Source organism: Herpailurus yagouaroundi, unplaced genomic scaffold (assembly GCF_014898765.1).
Source record: "Herpailurus yagouaroundi ecotype Mexico unplaced genomic scaffold, PumYag 220, whole genome shotgun sequence".
NCBI lineage: Eukaryota > Metazoa > Chordata > Mammalia > Carnivora > Felidae > Herpailurus > Herpailurus yagouaroundi.
Genome location: NW_024412451.1, coordinates 4,586,511 through 4,604,965, shown reverse-complemented (window position 1 = coordinate 4,604,965; position 18,455 = coordinate 4,586,511). Strand labels below are relative to the sequence as shown.

At 51.9% G+C, this 18,455-nt stretch overlaps 1 protein-coding gene across 1 annotated transcript in view; it reads right to left on the bottom strand.

Annotated features, from left to right (window-relative positions):
- GRIN2D (glutamate ionotropic receptor NMDA type subunit 2D) overlaps window positions 1-18,455 on the bottom strand; it is a gene marked incomplete at its 5' end in the record, with an annotated part of 28,633 nt that overhangs the window by 735 nt on the left and 9,443 nt on the right. Inside the window, 3 exons of the mRNA XM_040457936.1 lie at window positions 44-391; window positions 610-797; window positions 16,965-17,125. Of these exons, the coding sequence (XP_040313870.1) occupies window positions 44-391; window positions 610-797; window positions 16,965-17,125 (697 nt within the window). The remainder of the gene's footprint in view (window positions 1-43; window positions 392-609; window positions 798-16,964; window positions 17,126-18,455) is intronic.

Sequence of the window (18,455 nt, the reverse complement as noted above, 5' to 3'; positions counted from 1 at the left end):
GGGGGGGGGGGAGGACGGCGGGGAGATGCCCGGGACCGCCCGCCTCCCCTCCAGCCCTCCCGCCCGGCCGGGACCTCGACCCAGGTGTCTCCCACTGCGAGGCAGCCCTGCCTGCCTCCCCGCAGCCCGCAGCCCGGCCTGCCTCTGTCCCCGCGTACCCTGGAGAAGGCCAGCAGGAAGTCCATGCGGTGGGTGGGCCCCAGGCAATGCCGCAGGCGCCAGTACACCAGGTGCTCCCAGGCGAAGACCAGCAGGGAGAGGCCCATGGCCACCAGGAGCATGTAGAAGACCCCCGCCATGTTGTCGATGTCCAGCTTACTGCTCATCACCTCGATTTTGTCGTTGTGGCAGATCCCAGACAGCCACAGCCGCTCCAGCATCTCGATCTCATCTGGAGAAAGGGGGCAGGGGGCATGGGTCAACTTCCAGGGGCACCCTCCTCGGACCCTCTTCTCTGATACAGGAGTCTAGGCGCCCGACCCTCTCCTCCCTTAGACCCTGGTGTCCTGATCCTCATCCCCTCCTGCGCCCGAGACCCAGGGCTCTGCCCCCCACCCCTACCCCCACCCCCACGCCCCACCCCCGAGGCATCCCTGTGCGCAGCCGCACCGTCCCCCAGGAACTGCAACAGAGCCAGGTCGATCGGGCGCTTCCAGCGGGAGCCCTTGTGCAGGGCGATGCCGTAGCCCGTCGTGGCAAAGACCTTGCCCGAGCCGATGGTGACCAGCTTGCAGCCTTCATCCTTGCGGGCCATGTAGTTGAGCACAGCCGCATCATAGATGAAAGCGTCCAGCTTCCTGGGGAGGGGGTGGGCAGGGGGCATGAAAGGCAGGGTCAGTCCCACCCAGATGCTCTCACGGCCCTCCCGGAACCCCCTCTCACCCCTAACAGCCTCCAACTGCCCCACATCCTGACTGGTGGTGAACTCCAGAGCAAGCCACCGCACCTCTCGGTGCCTCCGTTTGGAGCTGCAAAGTGGGGACAACATCAATACCTCCCTTCCAGGGTTGCCGCAAAGGTAAGTTGATGGCTTGGTGCAAAGAAAGTGCTGGAGAACGTTATGTTCAGCCTTCACCGCAGCCCTCCAGAGAAGGTTCTGGATACTCCTCCATTCTACAGAGGGCTGAGGCTCAGACAGGGGACTCCTGCAAATCATAATAACGCTAACGATCGCTTGTATCGTGCCGGGCGCCGTGCCATCGGCGGTAATAACACGTTCAAGGCTCTCAGCGCTCCTGCGAGGTGGAAACTTCTCTCCATTACTCAGATGGGAACCGCAGGCCCAGACGCGCACCTTACTTACTTGGCGTGCCTCCTCCCGCCAGGCCCCCAGTTTCTAAACCTTGAGACGAAGACAAGCAGGGAGAGAGAATTCCCCCTCACGGATGAATACACGATGGCGCACGCGCCCCGCGTCCCCTCCTTCGCAACTGCAGCCCTCCGCGTACTTCTGTGATTATCCGATGAACCCCAGCCTCTCCTCGGAGCCTGCGAGCCCCAGCTGGGACACATTCCAAGCTGTGACTCAGCACAGTTCCTGGCACACCCACAGGGGCTGTAAATATTTGTGGATCGCATGGATGAGTGGATAAAGAAGTCCACGCTGTGTCACTATTCGATGAAACAAGATCTAGGCCTATGATCTGACATGAAGATGTCCAGGGCATATCCGTGAAGAAGAAAAGAAAAAAACAAAAGAGTCATAGAGGCCATATAGAGCATAACTCCATGTTAATTTTTTAAAATTTATTTTAGAGAGAGAGAGTGCACGCGGGGGAGAGGGCCAGAGGGAGAGAGAGAGAATCTTAAGCAGGCTCTGTGCTCCGTGCCGAGCTGGACTCGGGGCTCGATCCCACGACCCTGGGATCACGACCTGAACTGAAATCAAGAGCCTTGACGCTCAGCCGACTGAGCCACCCGGGTGCCCTTCCACATTAATTTATTATTTAAAATGAATGTTTGAAATGTTGATTTACTTTGAGAGAGCGAGCGAGCGAGCGAGCGTGGGAGGAGCAGAGAGAAAGGGAAAGAGAGAGAATCCCAAGCAGGCTCCGTGCTGTCAGCACGGAGCCCGTCGCGGGGGCCCGGACCCCTGAACCACAAGATCATGGCCTGAACCAAAAGCAAGAGTCTGATGCTTAACCAACTGAGTCAAATCTCCGGTAAAGCCCTCTCTACATCCTCACACATGAGCACATCAATGCCTTGTGTACCTGCCTCTGTACGTAGAGAAACGAAAGAAAAGGGCAGAATTAGTCCGCAGACCCCAAGTGGAGAGACGGACAGCAGATCCCCTCCCGCCCCCCCCCCCCCCGAACAGATTCCAGCCAAAGCAAACACTTGGGGGAGGGGGGAGGCAAAGAATTTGAAGCTCTGGAGACGAGCAGAAATCTGGGGGAGGGCAGTCAAGATCCCACGATTGGAAAATGGGGTTTTATATGGATTCTAACAGGCAGGGAGATCCCAGCTGACATCTGGAAACTTTATATTTATATATATATGTTGTGATATATATATATCACAACTGCCTTGTAGGCAAACTGTAATTTCCCTGTAGGTTTCTCTTTGTTTAGGAAAATGCCCTTGGGGGCGAAAGGTGAATCGCCTCCCTGTCTAAGTAGAAAGAACTGTAGGTTTCCAGAGTCAGGCTGAAGAGGGGGGATGGAGGGAGGGGCTTGAGGACTAGGGTAAAATGTAAGGAAGGTCTCCAGGGGTCCTTGGGGGGAGGGAGGGGGGGGGGGGGGGGGGGGGGGGGGGAGAGACCGGGGGGGCATTGTGGACAGAGTCAAAAACCAAGGCTTCCAATGGCAGGGAGGTGTGAGAGGCTTTCAGGAAGAGAGGATCTAAGAGCCTTCACTTTTAATCCTTTGCTTTTTTTTTTTTTTAAGTTTGTTTGTTTGTTTATTTATTTATTTATTTATTTATTTATTTAGAGCAGGGGAGGGGCAGAGAGAGAGAGAGAATCCCAAGCAGTCTCCACACATCAGTGCGGAGCCCCACTCGGAGCTTGAACTCACAAAACGCAAGATCATGACCTGAGCTGAAGTCGGCCACTTAACTGACTGAGCCACCCAGGGGCCCCCTTTGGTCGGTCGTTTAAAAAAAATAAAGTTTCTTTTTAAATGCTTGTTTATTTTCAGAGACAGACAGAGCACAAGTGGGGGGGGGGGGAGGAGCAGAAAGAGAGGGAGACACAGAATCCACAGCAGGCTCTAGGCTCTGAGCCATCAGCACAGAGCCCGACGCAGGGCTCTTAACTCATGAGCCGCGAGATCATGACCTGAGCTGAAGTCGGACGCGCAACCAACTGAGCCACCCAGGTGCCCCGCTCAGTCTTTTTTTAATTTTATTTTAATGTGTATTCATTTTTGAGAGAGGGCATTGGGGAGCCCTGCATCTCTTTGCTTTCCTGTTTATTCCTGCCCCCCATCGCCAGAGGGATCTTAACATTTGAGTCACAGCTTCTGTGCCTTCTCAGCTCACTAGCCTCCGCTGTCTCCTCACTTCACTCAGTAACCGGGGGTCTCCTCGAATTACAAGAACCTATGGCAGCAAACAGGAAGTTCCTGGACCACTCCAGCACACTCCTGCCTCAGGATCTTTGCACTGGCTGTTCCCTCTGCTGGAACAGCCTTCTCCCAGATAGCCTCCTGGCTCCACCCCCTCACTTCCTTCAAGTGTTGGCTCAAAGGACACCTGTCTGAGCACCTTCTTAAATACTGCAACCCGTAGCCTCCTCCCTAGGTCTCCGAAACTCACGCCCCTGGCAGTGTTTTTGTCCATAGCACGTATCCCCTTGTAACTGTAATATGTTCTTGGTTATTAAGTTTATGGTTCGCCCTCTTCCCACTGGGCTTGAAATTCCGTGAAGGAACAGATCTTGTCCGTCTGGTTCACCGCTGTAGCCACAGGGTCTGGAACAGCACCCGGCATACAACAGGTGCTTAACAGAGTGGCTGAATGAATGAGTTCAGGCTGGTAGTTAATAATGTATATGTGTGCATAGACACATAGTTTAATTGATAGGAGGGGAATGAAAAATAAATGCTTACTGTAGGGAAAGGGGACATGAGGATTCCTTTTTTTGCCCGCTCTCCCCTCCCCCACCATGCGGCTGAGGAATTGAACATCCTTCACAGAATGGGCTTCCAGAACTGGCTGGGAGGAGAAACTGTGTTTCTTGTTTTATTTATTTGTTTAAGTTTATTTATTTATTTAGGGGGGAGGGGCAGAGAGAGGGAGGGAGAGAATCCCAAGCAGGCTCTGTGCCAGGTGGGGCTCGAACCCATGAACCCTGAGATCATGACCTGAGCCAAGATCACGAGTCGGACGCTCAAATGACCGAGCCACCCCGGTGCCCCTTTTATATTTCTTTTTAAGGGGTGCGTTTCCTTTCTCTTCTTGTGAGCCCCTGTGCCCTCTGTGGTAGGGTGGGCCCACGTTTGTGAGCCAACCAAAACCATGTGAGGCCGCCAATTCCCTTGTACCTCTCTGTAGGGATGGAATTTTCTAGTGCTGTCCATGGTGGTAGCTGCTAGCCAGGTAGGGCTTTTGAATTTAAGTTGGAATTAAGGTTTAAAAATTTGTTTCCGGGGCGCCTGGGTGGCTCAGTCGGTTGAGCGTCCGACTTCGGCTCAGGTCACGATCTCACGGTCCGTGGGTTCGAACCCCGCGTCGGACTCTGTGCTGACAGCTCAGAGCCTGGAGCCTGTTTCAGATTCTTTGTCTCCCTCTCTCTGACCCTCCCTCGTTCATGCTCTGTCTCTCTCTCTCTCTCTCTCAAAAATAAATAAACGTTAAAATAAAGAAAGAAAGAAAAAGGAAAAGAAAAATTCAGTTCCTTAGTTACACCAACCACATTTCAAACGATCGCAAATTGGTGGCTACCACACTGGACTGCAAAAGTCGAGAACATTTCCCTCTCTCTCTCTCTCTATTTATTTAAAACATTTTTTTCATATTTGTTTATTTTTGAGAGAGAGAGACACAGAGCCTGACACGGGGCCTGAACTCATGAACCTCGAGATCATGACCTGAGCGGAAGTCGGATGCGCAACTGACCGAGCCACCCAGGCGCCCCTATTTATTTATTTATTTATTTATTTATTTATTTATTTATTTATTTTTATTTTTGGGGGGGAGGGGCGGAGACAGAGGGAGAGAGAATCCCAAGCAGGCCCCTTGCTGTCAGCGAAGAGCCCCACGCAGGGCTCGCTCTCATGAACTATGAGATCACGACCTCAGCCGAAATCAAGAGTTGGATGCTCAACTGCTGAGCCCCCAGGTGCCCCGTAGAACATGTCTACCGTCGCAGAGAGGGCTATTGGAGACCGATGCTCTAGGAACACGTATGTGTCTGTCTCCCAGACTAGAGTGGAAGGTCCAAGAGAGCATGATGAAAGAACGTAATAGATACTTATTGGAGGGGCACCTGGGTGGCTCCATCGGTGAGGCATCCGACTTTGATTTTTAGCTCAGGTCATGGTCTCAGGGTTCGCGAGATCGAGCCCCATGTCCTGGCGGCGTGGAGCCTGCTTGGGATTCTCTCTCTGCCCCTCCCCTGGTGTCTCCCTCTCTCAAAATAAAAATAAACTTAAATAAATAAATAAATAAATAAATAAATAAATAAATAAATAAAATCCTTACTGGATGAATGGATGAATGTCTTTTAACTTTAATATCATTAGGGGTTATTTTTTTTTCATTTTTTTTTTTTTTAGTGTTTATTTATCTTTGAGAGAGACAGAGACAGAATGCGAGTGGGTTAGGGGCAGAGAGAGAGGGAGACGAATCCGAAACAGGCTCCAGGCTCCGAGCCGTCAGCCCAGAGCCCGACGGCGGGGCTCGAACTCACGGGCCGCGAGATCGTGACCTGAGCCAAAGTCGGGCGCTCAACCGACTGAGCCACCCGGGCGCCCCAAGGGGGTTATTTTTTAAGGGAGATGATAATTCAGTATTTGTCTTCCTTGTTTCTCTGCATGTATGTGATACATATACGCGTGCATACATTTATACGACCACTCTAAGAATAAAAAAAAATACTGACATTGGAAATTCCCCAACAAAAATGGTCCCGGCAGATCACCTACAGTGACGTTCATAGCCAAAAACCCCACTCGTGTAATCACAAGCCCTCCGCTCCCAGAGTTTTGGACTTCCCTCCAAAATATGAACAGACAAAAACAAAACAAAACAAAAATACACGTATGACCAGACTTCTAGGGATTACTAGATATCAGTAAAGCCTCAGGAAGAAAGATGGAAAGGAATCCAACAAATGGGAAGGGGTGGCGAGGGGGAGACTTGGAGCAAACAGATTATGCATAGAGGAGAAAATGTGAAAAAGACAAGATACTGTAACTTCGAACCATGCGTATTATAAAATCGGACACTGTAAGTAATACTATGAAATTGAGGAAGTAGTATAAAAATTCAGAGATAAAAAAAATAGAGTTCTTGGCGGGGGGGGGGGCACCTGGCTGGCTCGGTTGGAGGAGCATGTGACTCTTGATCTCAAGGTCGTTAGTTCAAGCCCCACATGGGGTCTAGAGATGATGAAGAGACATAAGTAAAGTTAAAAAAAAAAAGAGTTCTTGGAAATTGAACATATACTCACAGAAGTGAAAAGCTGAATAAAGAGTGGAGGATAAGGTTAGGAAGAGCTCTCGGGAAGTAGAGCGGAAAGATAAAGAGCTGAAAAAATAAGAGAATGAAAGGAAGAGACAGTTCAGGAAGCCCGATATCAAATTAATAAGAGTTCCAGAGAGAAATGGAGGGAAGGGGGAAATCACAACTGAAATAAATCAAGGAAGTTTCCCAGAATGAATGACAGGAGGACACCCTTGAGAGGTCCAGCGATGAAAATGAACGAAGACGCTTCACTGAGAAATGTCAACACACTGAGAAGAAAAACAGGTGACACACAGGCTTACGGATCAGAATGATTTTGGATTTTTTACCAGTAACGCTGGTAATTAGCAGACAACAGAGCGACGCCTTCAAAATTCTAGAGGAAGGGCGCCTGGGTGGCTCAGCCGGCTAAGTGTCTGACTTCAGCTCAGGTCATGATCTCGAGGTTTGTGAGTTCGAGCCCTGCGTTGGGCTGTCTGCTGTCCGTGCAGAGCCTGCTTTGGATATTCTCTCCCTCTTGCTTTCTTCCCCTGCCTCGTTAGCTCGCTCGCTCTCTCTTCCTCAAAAATAAATATTAAAAAAAAATTAGAGAGAAAATGACCTCCAGCCCAGAATTTTATACCCAGCCAGAAGGCCTACCAAGACTAAAGATGTTTTCGACATGCAGTGTCTCTAAAATTTTACACACACACACACCCACGCGTGTGCGCCATGTGCCTTTTGTCAGGAAGCTCAAAAGAACAAGAGAGAAAAATCCAGGAAGGGTGAGGTTTAGGATGTGACAGAATCCAAACCAGGGGACCGGTGAAAGGATGGGGATAGTAGCTATGCAGCATGCCGGAGCAGGTCAGAGGCCACAAGGGAAGCTTCGTCAGTATGGTGAAATTAACGGAGTACCTGATGCAAATGAGCATGTGAAGAAGAGATTCACATAGTTAAGAGCATTTTGAATTAACAAAGAAAACTCAGCCACTAAGCAAGTGGGGAAAAAAAAAAAGAAAGACAATGATTAACTCCAGGAAAAACAAAGAATTGTGTAGGAGAGGAAAGTAATCATGGTTTACTACTTCTGGCAGCTGTGGGAGCATTTACACAGTCATAACATATAAACATTGCATTTTCATCTAGCCAGAATCACAGTGTGGGAGGCTGGAGTAATTTGAATAAGAGTATGAGTATGTGTCTCCCATAGTAAGAAGTGAATGGAAAATACCCGAAATTGAAAAATCAAGAGGTAGCCATACAAACACGGTATTTCGAGACAGGGACACAAACAGCAAAATGATACAATAAATGAGGTAAACGCAGATTGCTCTGGGGCGGGCGAGACGGGAAGGGTAGGCAGATGGGACACTGTTGGCTTTCGCTAAAAAACCAGAGAGATCTTGTATTTGACTCTGCAAACTATGTGGATGTCTAACTCCGATAAAAATAGAACTAAGGGGGGAAAAGAGTAGAAAGGAATACTGGGGAGAAAAAGAATTCTGCCGAAGCAGGAAGTCAGAGCGAGAGGTGACAGTGAGAAACGCAAGATATTCTTTGTGAGTCCAAGAGGCTTCTGGGGAGGGGCACAAAGAGGGTGATTCTGGGATTTTTGCTGCCCACCCGAGGCAAGGTAGTCTAGTGGTGGAGGGGCTGGGCTCAGAATCCAATGGCCAGGGTTCAAATCCGAACGCTGCCACCAGCAGCTGTGGGACCTTGCTACGCCTCAGTTTCCTCATCTATAAAATGGGAATGATAATCTTCACCTCTAAAATATCATGGGTTGAGGGGCGTCTGAGTGGGTCAATCGGTTGAGCGTCCATCTTTGGTTCGGGTCATGAGCTCATGGTTCATGAGTTGGAGCCCTGCATCGGGCTCGCGGCTGTCAGTGCAAGCCTGCTTTGGACGCTTTGTCCCTCTCTCTCTCTCTTTAAAAAAAAAAAAAACACAAATAAATAAATAGGGGCGCCCAGGTGGTTCAGTCAGTTAAGCTTCTGGCCCTTGATTTCAGCTCTGGTCATGATCTCACGGTTCATGAGTTGGAGCCCCACATTGGGCTCCGCTCCGACAGTACGGAGCCGGCTTGAGAGTCTCTCTCCCTGTCTCTCTGCCCCGCTTATGCTCTCTCTCTCTCTCTCTCTCAAAATAAATAAACTTGAAAATAAATAAATAGTAAACATTAAAAAAAAAAAATGAAGTCTTATGCATTGAGTCACCTTTCCCAACAGTTGTACATGGAAGTCCTGCCTTAGTTGGAGGTAGGGTCTTTACAGAGGTGATCGAGATAAAATAAGGCGGGCCCTGATCCAACAAGACGGGTGTCCCCACAAAAAGGGGGGAATTTGGACACTGAGACGGGGAAATGGAAGACGACGTGAAGACACGGCGGGAAGATGCCCAGCTACGAGCCATGGGGACTTCCTTCCCTGGCCCTGAGAAGGAACCCGGAGCACCGGGAGCCTCCAGAACTGTGAGGCCACAGACTTAACAGGAGCCCCACAAAGCGGAGAATGACCTAATTACATGAGTTAGAGCAGAACTTGATGTAGAACAAACACTAGAGTAAATGAAAACGAGATGGGAAGGATCCAGGCCTTGGCAAGGATACGGGACCAGAGGAATGCGCTGCCGGTGTGGAAGGTGACCCAACCACTTTGGCAGATGTCTAGAAGCATCCATCCTTCCTTCCTTCCTTCCTTCCTTCCTTCCTTCCTTCCTTCCTTCCTTTATAAAGTTTATTCATTTATTATTTCTGAGAGAGAGAGAGACAGAGCACAAGCAGGGGAGGGGCAGAAAGAGAGAGAGAGAGAAGCCAAAGCAGGCTCCGAGCTGTCAGCACAGAGCCCGACGCGGGGTTCGAACTCACGAACCCTGAGATCGTGACCTGAGCCAAAGCCGGACGCTCCACCGGCTGAGCCACCCCGGCGCCCCAGGGAAGTATCTTTTAAAAGCTAAGCATACACCTCCCTACGACCCTGTAGTTTGCGCCCATGTGTGTTGACCCAAGAAAAATGCATGTGTACATCCCCCCCCAAGACTTCCACAGGGATGTTCCCAGTAGAGGGGGTGCCTGGGCGGGAGGGGGGGGGGCGGTGAGTTAAGTGGTTTCAGCGCAGGTCATGACCTCACAGTTTCTGAGTTAGAGCCTCGCCTGGGGCTCTGCGCTGACAGTGTGGAGCCTGCTTGGGATTCTCTCCCCTCTCTCTCTCTGCCCCTCCCGTACACACACACACACACACACACACACACACACACACTCTCTCTCTCTCTCTCTCTCTCTCTCTCTCTCTCTCTCAAAATAAATAAATAAACTTAGGAAAGAAAAAAAAAAAAAGAATGTTCATAGAACCTTCCTAATGGCCGAATACTGGAAATAATCCAAACGTTCCGCAGCAGAACAGAGCTCGGGCAAAACAGGCCAGACACAAAAGCTACCACATACGCCCCGTGCGCTTCTGCTTATGGGATATCCCAAACCAGGCAATGCTAATTTACAGTGACAATCTAGGGTGACCAGAGAGGGACTGGAAATTTGCCATACCCTAATCTGGGTGTGGTCGCCCGCCCGTCCGCATTTGCATGTGGGACACAGACAAATCCTTGAGCTTCACGCTTAGCTTGTGCATGTTACATCTCAACAACAACAGCCCCGACAACACAGAGATGAATTACAAAAAGACACAGGTTGGAGCCTCAAGCAATGGAGGGGGTTGTTGGGGGGCGGGGGTTGTGGCTGACATTTGGGTGAACAAAACAAAACAAAACAAAACAAAACAAAGCAGGTGTCTATCCTGGTCCGAAGTCAGGGGTGGGATAGATTTGGGGTCCTTTTTTTGAGATGGGGCTGCTCTCCAAAACTCAGGAACCGAGTGGATTCTCTGGACACGGGGTCCCCCTGAGTCACTGCATTCTTGCTCCCCGAGGAAAGAGACCGACAACAAGAGGCATACCTGGGTAAGTCCAAGAGGAAGGCAATGCCTCTGACTCCCAAGGAATGGGGCCTCAAGCCCCCCCGGAAGTAGGGGTGGGTGGGCAGAGCCCGGGGAGACCGCCCCGCGGTGCAGAACAGAGGGAGAGGATCTCGAATCCCCCGGGGTCTCCCAAGAGGGAGGGGCTGAGGACGAATGGTTAGGAGAGGGGAGAGGGCGTGATGAGTCAGCTGGCTGGCTGGGTCGGATACCCTGGGGGTGAGTAAGGAAGGGAGGAAGTCCCAGGGGGCTCGGGGTGGGGCCCAGGGCTTGTTCCTAAGGTTCACTAGGAAAATCTGCATTTACGTGATGCAGGCCCGGCGGCCCAATACGGTAGCTACGAGCGCCGCGTGGCTATTCTGGGCCCTTCAACGCGGCGCGTCTCATCTGAGATGCGCTGAGTGCGAAACGCACCTAGGCTTCTTGCGGGGGTGCGGGGCGGGGGGATTATGTAAAAGGTCCCAACCATTTCCATACTGATCGCACGTTGCAATATTTTGACTATACCTGGTTAAGTAAGACGCACTGTTAAAATTAATTTCGCCCGTTTCTTTTTACGTCTTTTAACGCGGCCAGGAAACACTTCCTAGCAGCAGGCGGCAGCGCGCCTCGAATTCCGGAGGAGAGCGGGGTCCCAGCCCTAGACATTCGGATCTGAGAGGCCAGCACGGGGTGGGGGGGGGGGCTTTTCTGGGGACTCGGGGGAGGAGTGGGTTCCGCGATCCTAAGGGGCGGGGAGACCCTGTATGACCTCCGGGGGTGGAGCGAGCAAAGGAGAGGAGGAAGCGGGAACGAGTTCCAGAGAAGGAGGAGCAAGAGGGCGGCAAAGGAGGGGCCCCCTGAGGGGCTCCGTTGGCTCAGGTCACGATCTCACGGTTCGTGAGTTCGAGCCCCACATCGGGCTCTGCGCCGCCAGCTGGGAGCCTGGAGCCTGCGTCGGATTCTGTGTTTTTTGTTTTTTGTTTTTTTCTCTCTGCCCCTCCCCCGCTGACGCTCTGTCTCTCTCAAAAATAAAAATAAAAGTAAAATAAAATACAGAAGACGCCGAGGAGGAGACGAAGGAGGGAAAGGAAGGGAAGAAAATGGAACAACAAAAGAGGTAAAAACAGGCGCCTGGCTGCCTCACTCCGAAGAGGGCGCGGCTCTTGATCTCGGGGTCGTGAGTTCAAGCCCCACCTTGGATGCAGAGCTTACTAAATAAATAAATAAATAAATAAATAAATAAATAAATAAACAAACCTAAAAAAAAAAAAAAAAAAAAGAGGTCGAAAGAGTTCTGGATCTACACTGTCCAGAATGGCAGTCACTAGTCAGGTGTCACTCTTTTGCACTGGGAATGTGGCAACTCCAAACTCAGAGGCACTGTGCGTGTAACACGCCTCAAAGCCCCCAAACGGGGGAAAAAAAAAAAAAAGAACCCATCTCATTAATGTTTTGTGGCCATTGATTTTCATATTACTATGGAAAGAACATATGGGGAAGAGTGGGGTAAACATCACTAAGATTACTATCCCGTTTCTTCGAGTGTGGCTGATAGAAACATTTAAATTACGTGTATGGTTCCCCAGCTCTGCTCTAGGGGGGAGAAAAAAAAAGGCAGGAAGAAACTCCTGGAATCATAAACAAAGGTTAAGGAGGGGTGGGGGAGAGCGCTTCTCTTTCCACCTTGTTATTATTTTTTTTAATGCTTATTTATTTTTGAGAGAGAGAGAGCGAGAGCGAGAGAGCGCAGGTGCACGCAAGCGGGAGAGGGGCACAGAGAGAGGGAGACAGAAGATCCGAAGCCGGCTCCAGGCTGACAGCAGAGAGCCTTTAGTGGGGCTGGAACTCACAAACCATGGGATTGTGACCTGAACTGACCGAGCCACCCAGGTACCCCTTTACCTTAGTTTTAACAACAAGCAAGTGTCAGGCAAAGAATACCGTTAAGGAGAGGTTAAAAGACAGTTGGGGGGAAGGGAAATTTTGTTCAAGAAGCTGGGGAATGCGAAGGCGACAGGCGGTCGTGCTGGGCACAGAGACAGGGGCTCTCCTCCAGATGGGGGAGCCCTGGGAAGGGTGCTGAGGGGTCCACCAGGAACCCCCCTGGAAAAGCAGGAGGCCGGTGTTCTGGAAATGAGCACCAGATTTTGTTTGCCAGCAGCTTCCCAGAGGTTCACCTTTGAGAACCTGTGCGGCGCAGGGGCGTGGCGGCCCAGGAACCACGTGACCAGGTCCCACCCTGGCCGCTGCTGGTTGGCCAGGCCAAGGGCACCCGACTCTTCGCTGGACCGGCGGGATTCTCACTGGCGGAGCTGTGAAATTGAACCGAGGCCGCGCCAGGGCTCCCGCCGGACCCTGGAGCTGAACACCTGCAGGGAAACTGGGGGCCATACAGCGTCCGTGGGCACAGCCGAACCCAAGATCTGTGCAGAGAGCCTGAGATGAGAGCCAGTGGCCCCTGAGAGGACAAAACCGAGAAGACGGACAGGAATCTTGGTTCCCCCCTTGGTCCCCGGGGGGATTGTTGACTCCATGTTATGAAGGCAAAAATTAGGGCTCAGAAGCTGAATTGCCTGGCCCAGGGCCCACGGCAAGTAAGGGGTACCTCCCATTTCAAGCCAGGGCCGTCTGATTGTACGGTCGGGGCTGTTGAACACCCCTGGGGGCGCCTGGGTGGCTCAGTTGGTTAAGCGCCCGACTTGGGCTCAGGCCACGATGTCACCGTTTGTGAGTTCACGGTCCGTGAATTCGAGCCCCGCGTGGGGCTCTGTGCTGACAGCTCAGAGCCTGGAGCCTGTTTCACATTCTGTGTCTCCCTCTCTATGCCTCTCCCCTACGCACCCTCTGTCTCTGTCTCAAAAATAAATAAACATTAAAAAAAAAATTAAAAAGCTTTTTTTTTTTTTTTCCCCCTGTGCTATTCTGTGTCCCAACACCTCTGCCCATGACTCTCCAAACTCAACACACCCCTCAGACCTCAGGCAAGGGAGTGCTGTTCTGGGCCCCCAGCTTTTGAGGACTCTCCCCGCCCCACCCCCTATGGTCAGAGGGGTCCCTGGGGCCAAGGAGTTGTGCCCACGCAGAATCCACACTTCCGGCTGGAGAGAGATTATGCTCTGAGAACTGGGGGTAGAAAGAATAATGCCCCCCCCCAAGATACCCACACCCTAATATTTGGAACCCGCGAATATGGCAGATGTGGTTAAATGAAGCATCTCGGGATGGGGAGATTATCCTGGATTATCTGGGCGGACCTACTGTAATCGCCAGGACCTTTCAAGAGGGAGGGAGGAGGGTCCGTCAGGGAAGAGATGACAACGTGAGCAGTTTCAGGGACGCAGGGCCAGGAGCCAAGGGATGCGGGAGGGATGGAGGTGATGCGGAAGGCAAGGAAACAGATTCATGTGGGGGGACAAGGAGTCAGGTTCTCTCCAGGGTAGAATTCTGACCTTGAACTTGTTTAGCCTCTCTGTTTGCACTTTTTTTTTTTAAGTTTACTTATTTATTTTGAGAGAGATAAAGTGCGAGTGGAGGAGGGGCAGCGAGAGAGAGAGAGAGAGAGAGAGAGAGAGAGAGAGAGAGAGAGAGAGAATCCCAAGCAGGCTCCATGCTGCCAACACAGAACCCGACATGGGGCTCGAACCCACGAACCGGGAGATTATGACCTGAGCAGAAACCCACAGGCGGACGCTTAACCGACGGAGCCACCCAGGCGCCCCCAAAGTCTTGGTTTAAAAAGAAAAGCCTGTTACCCGACACACCTCGAGTTCGTGGCGCTTCAAGGGGGAGGGTGAAGGAGAAGGGGGGTACAGATCTCTGCAGGGGTGGGGCGTGGGGGCAGAGAGAACAGCAGAGAAGAGACGGGAGGGGAAAGAAGGAAGAGGTGACTCATGAGAAGGTGCTCCCGTTCTTGGTATCAGAAGTGAGAGGTCTGCAGGGGAAGGAAGTCCCGAGCGGACACAGTCAGAGGTGGAGACAAGAGACGGTGTGACCCCCCCCCCCAGGGGTCAAGACAGACGGCGGAGGGACAGCCCCGGAGAAGGAAAAGATACACGGGAGAGGCTTCTCGGTGGCAAAACACAAACTGCACAAGGGCAGGACTCCGGCGGACGGCCTGGCTGGCACAGTCTCCCTTTGCGACCTCTCCCTCTGCCATCGTCTACAACGGCGGCCCGAAGGCTAACGCACTCAGTTTCCCAGCCTCCTCTGCAGCTAGCAGTGACCATCTGGCACACGCCCGCGGAACAGCCAGAAGTTCCCCCCAGAAAGGCATCCTCTCCCCCCACTAAAAAGGCAAGGCCTTGCCAGGAGGAAGTCCTCCACAATTTCGCGCTTCCTCCGCCTTCTTGCCTGGAACCAAGGCTGCAGCGCGGCAGCAGCCATCTTGTGACCAGGAGGCAATCACAGTGAGCAAGAAGGTCTAGGCTGGAAGGATGGCGGAACGAATACGTGGAAAGGGCTGCGATCGTTGATGGTATCTTTGAGCTGTCATGCCCGCCTTGGACTTCTTACTGAGAGAGAAAGAGACACCTCTGTCTGTTTACTCCTAAGGATTCATGCAACTTACCTCTTGTGTTGTCTATTGTTATCCAGTGCAGGAACTGTGCCTGGCACAGAGGTGGTGCTCCTTAAAACATTTCAAAAGGAACGAATGACTTGCACGTTCTCACAAAGCCTCGGTTTCCCGTCTGCAACAGGTTCTGAGAGTCCCATCCCCCACCCCGCCGCTCTGCGATGCGTACCCAACATTTTCCTTCAACCGGATCGGTTAGCTTTCTTTTCAAAAATTTCAATCGAGACAGAGCGGTAGAAAACGATTCAGTTAGGAGTGGCTACTTGAGGGGTGAGCAGAGGGTGGGCCTTGGGGACGGTGACCCAGAGGACGCGATAGCTTCCACCCTGGTCCCGCTGATGCCCGACCACCCATTGGCCACAGGGCAGCTAGGAGGGGCATTTGCAAACAGAAATCAGATCACACCCTTCCCCTGCCTAAATTCCCCCTTCTTCATGGCTTCTCACTGCCCTTCGAAGAAAACGCAGCCCTGACCTCAGCCTCAGGTCCCACACCCGTGTCTCACTCTCAACTTCCCCTCGGTCAGCTCTCTGCCCTACAGCCACAAGACCACTCCTGTCTCAGGCCCTTTGCACAACCGGTTTCCTCTGCCTGCAAGCCTCTGCCTCCGTAAGTCCACCCGGCTAACCCTCACGTCCTCTGGGGCTCTGCTCCAGTCACCTCCTCGGAGAGGCCCGCCCTGAACACCTTGGTGAATATGTCCCAATTCAGACGCGCCCTAACTCACCCGCACTTTCTGGAGCAATCATACTGATTTCTCCATTTGTGTGTTTCTGGTTCATTTCCCATCTGTGGACTCTAAGCTCCCCCAAAGCCGGGATTATGGTCTGTTTCTTCACTAGCCTGGCATAGACTAGGGGCTAAGGAAATATATGCACTTTGAATAGTGCAATCAAGGAGGAACAGGGAAGACAGTTACTGTGCCCAGCTTTGTTATAACCTTGGTCTGTACTTTGGAGCCTGAACTTAACTTTATCCCTGTGATTTGGGAGGCTGAAGTTAAAAATATATATATATATATATATATATTAAAAAGAAAAGGGGCGCCTGGGTGGTGCAGTCGGTTAAGCGTCCGACTTCAGCCAGGTCACGATCTCACGGTCCGTGAGTTCAAGCCCCGCGTCAGGCTCTGGGCTGACGGCTCGGAGCCTGGAGCCTGTTTCCGATTCTGTGTCTCCCTCTCTCTCTGCCCCTCCCCCGTCCATGCTCTGTCTCTCTCTGTCCCAAAAATAAATAAACGTTGAAAGAAAAAATTAAAAAAAAAAAAAAAAAAGAAAGAAAAGAAAAGAAACACTAATCCAAGTACAGATTCTGGCGAGTTCGGGTCTAATGATCATACTGAAAATAATAATAATAATAATAATAATAATAATAATAATAATAACAGCAAACACCCACAGTGTGCCCAGCAGTACTAGTAAATAATGTATTATACTAACCGATAATGAGAACCATAATCACTCTTATAACAACTTGATGGGCGCGTTCTCCTGTTATCCCCATTTTACAGAGGAGGAAACCGAGGCTCAGAGAGGTCGAGTAACTTGCCCGAGGTCACACAGCCGGGAAGAGCCAGAGCCAGGATTTCAACCCCGGCAGTCTGGCCCCAGAATCTGTAGCTACTAGATCTCTGAAAACACCACAGGGATGCTACTTCTGGAAGGGGGAGCTCGAGCCCGCCGTCCACGACCTCTGCCCTCCAAGCTGGCCCACCCCTGGCTGACCTCTGAGGCTGATGAACGACCCCCCCCACCCCGGCCCCTCGCTATCTCGGAGCATCCTCAGGGCCCCCGGCGGCCCCCCGCCCCCCAGCCCGAGTCTGCGCTGACCCTGCCTTGAGCTGAGTGAGCGCTTCCTCTACGCGGGGCTGGTTGTAGCGCACCATGTAGCTATGCATGTCCGGGTAGTTGCTGCGAATGTTCTTCTCCGTGGACCCGTTGGGCACCGTCCCAAACTTCAGGGGCGGGTACTGCTCCTGGGGCCGCTGGAACTGGGGCAGAATGGGAAGTTATTAGGGCGCCCCCCTGGGGCCATCTGGGTCAAGGACATCCTTGACCCAGATGCTCTGTTCTGGGGGACGCCGGCCATCTGGCAGGTGCCCCGGTCCAGAAGCGTTTCTCAAACGCGCTCACCACGACCCTTTGCGACTCGAACCCAGCAGATACATCCGCAGCTAGCCACAGATATGCGTGCATATGTGTCCACGCATGTGTACGTCCACATGATCAGGAGTACCATGGGAATCTCTAACAGCCAGCGTGGCCGGATCATAGTCCGATCAGAAGAGACGCTGGCTCCAGAGTTCCAGAAGGGTCCCAGAGGCCCCTGACGTGCCAGGCATTAACCCTTAACTTGCTGGATCATGGGAGGTCCCAGGGGCAGGCGCTTGGCACGGGGAGGGGGGGCGGGGGGGGGGCTAGAGGCGGTTGCTATGTACCGATCCGTTGGGAAACAGTTCACTCTTTTAACAACAGACGTAGCCACACAGGTGTGTGTTGGCCCAACGTCAAGTGCGTATACGACCAAAGCAAAGATGCAAACATATTACGTGTTCGGGGGAAAAAAAAAAAAAAAAGCTGTTGCAATTCACCGAACTGATTTCTCAGCCTTCTAATGGGTCACGATAGGTTCTAATAGGTCAGCTAACCACTCTGGTCTCCAAGCGTGCTCTGTATATCACCAGTCCCCAAACAAACCGTGATCAGTGATGAGGTGAAGTACAGACCTCGAGGGAGGGAGCGCTTAAAGCAATTTTTTGGAGGGGAGTTTATTTATGTATGTATTTTTGGAGGAAACTCTACACCCAACGTGGGGCTCGAACTCACGACCCCGAGATCAAGAGTCGCGCGTTCTGCCGACTGAGCCCGCCAGGTGCCGTGCCCCCAGAGCGATTGGCCAGAATGATGTTACGTCTGTTGAAACTGAGTAAAACTTGGGGTTTGAATGCGGCGCGTCTTGGTTTTTCCATTTTATGTTTCTTTTCTCACAATTCGTTTCTATGGTGTCTTACAAAAACACCGATCTGCACCGGGAAAAGGTCACAGATTAGCCCTTCCTCACGGTTCGAGGGAGGCACTGGTCTAGAATAGCCCATTTGGCATTGCTGCCCCCCACCCCCACCCCAGGACGTTTAGGGACACTCTCTCCTCCTCCTGGGAATGTTTAAATAGAAACACAACCTTTCTCTTCCAGAAGGTTCTATCCTACCAGTTTGGAACTCTCTCCGGGAAAAGACTCCCAGGAATCCTCCCTGACCTCCCGGCGGCCAAACTCTGACCTGACCTCCCATCCCAGCCAGCTCCCCCCCCCCGCCCCCCTCC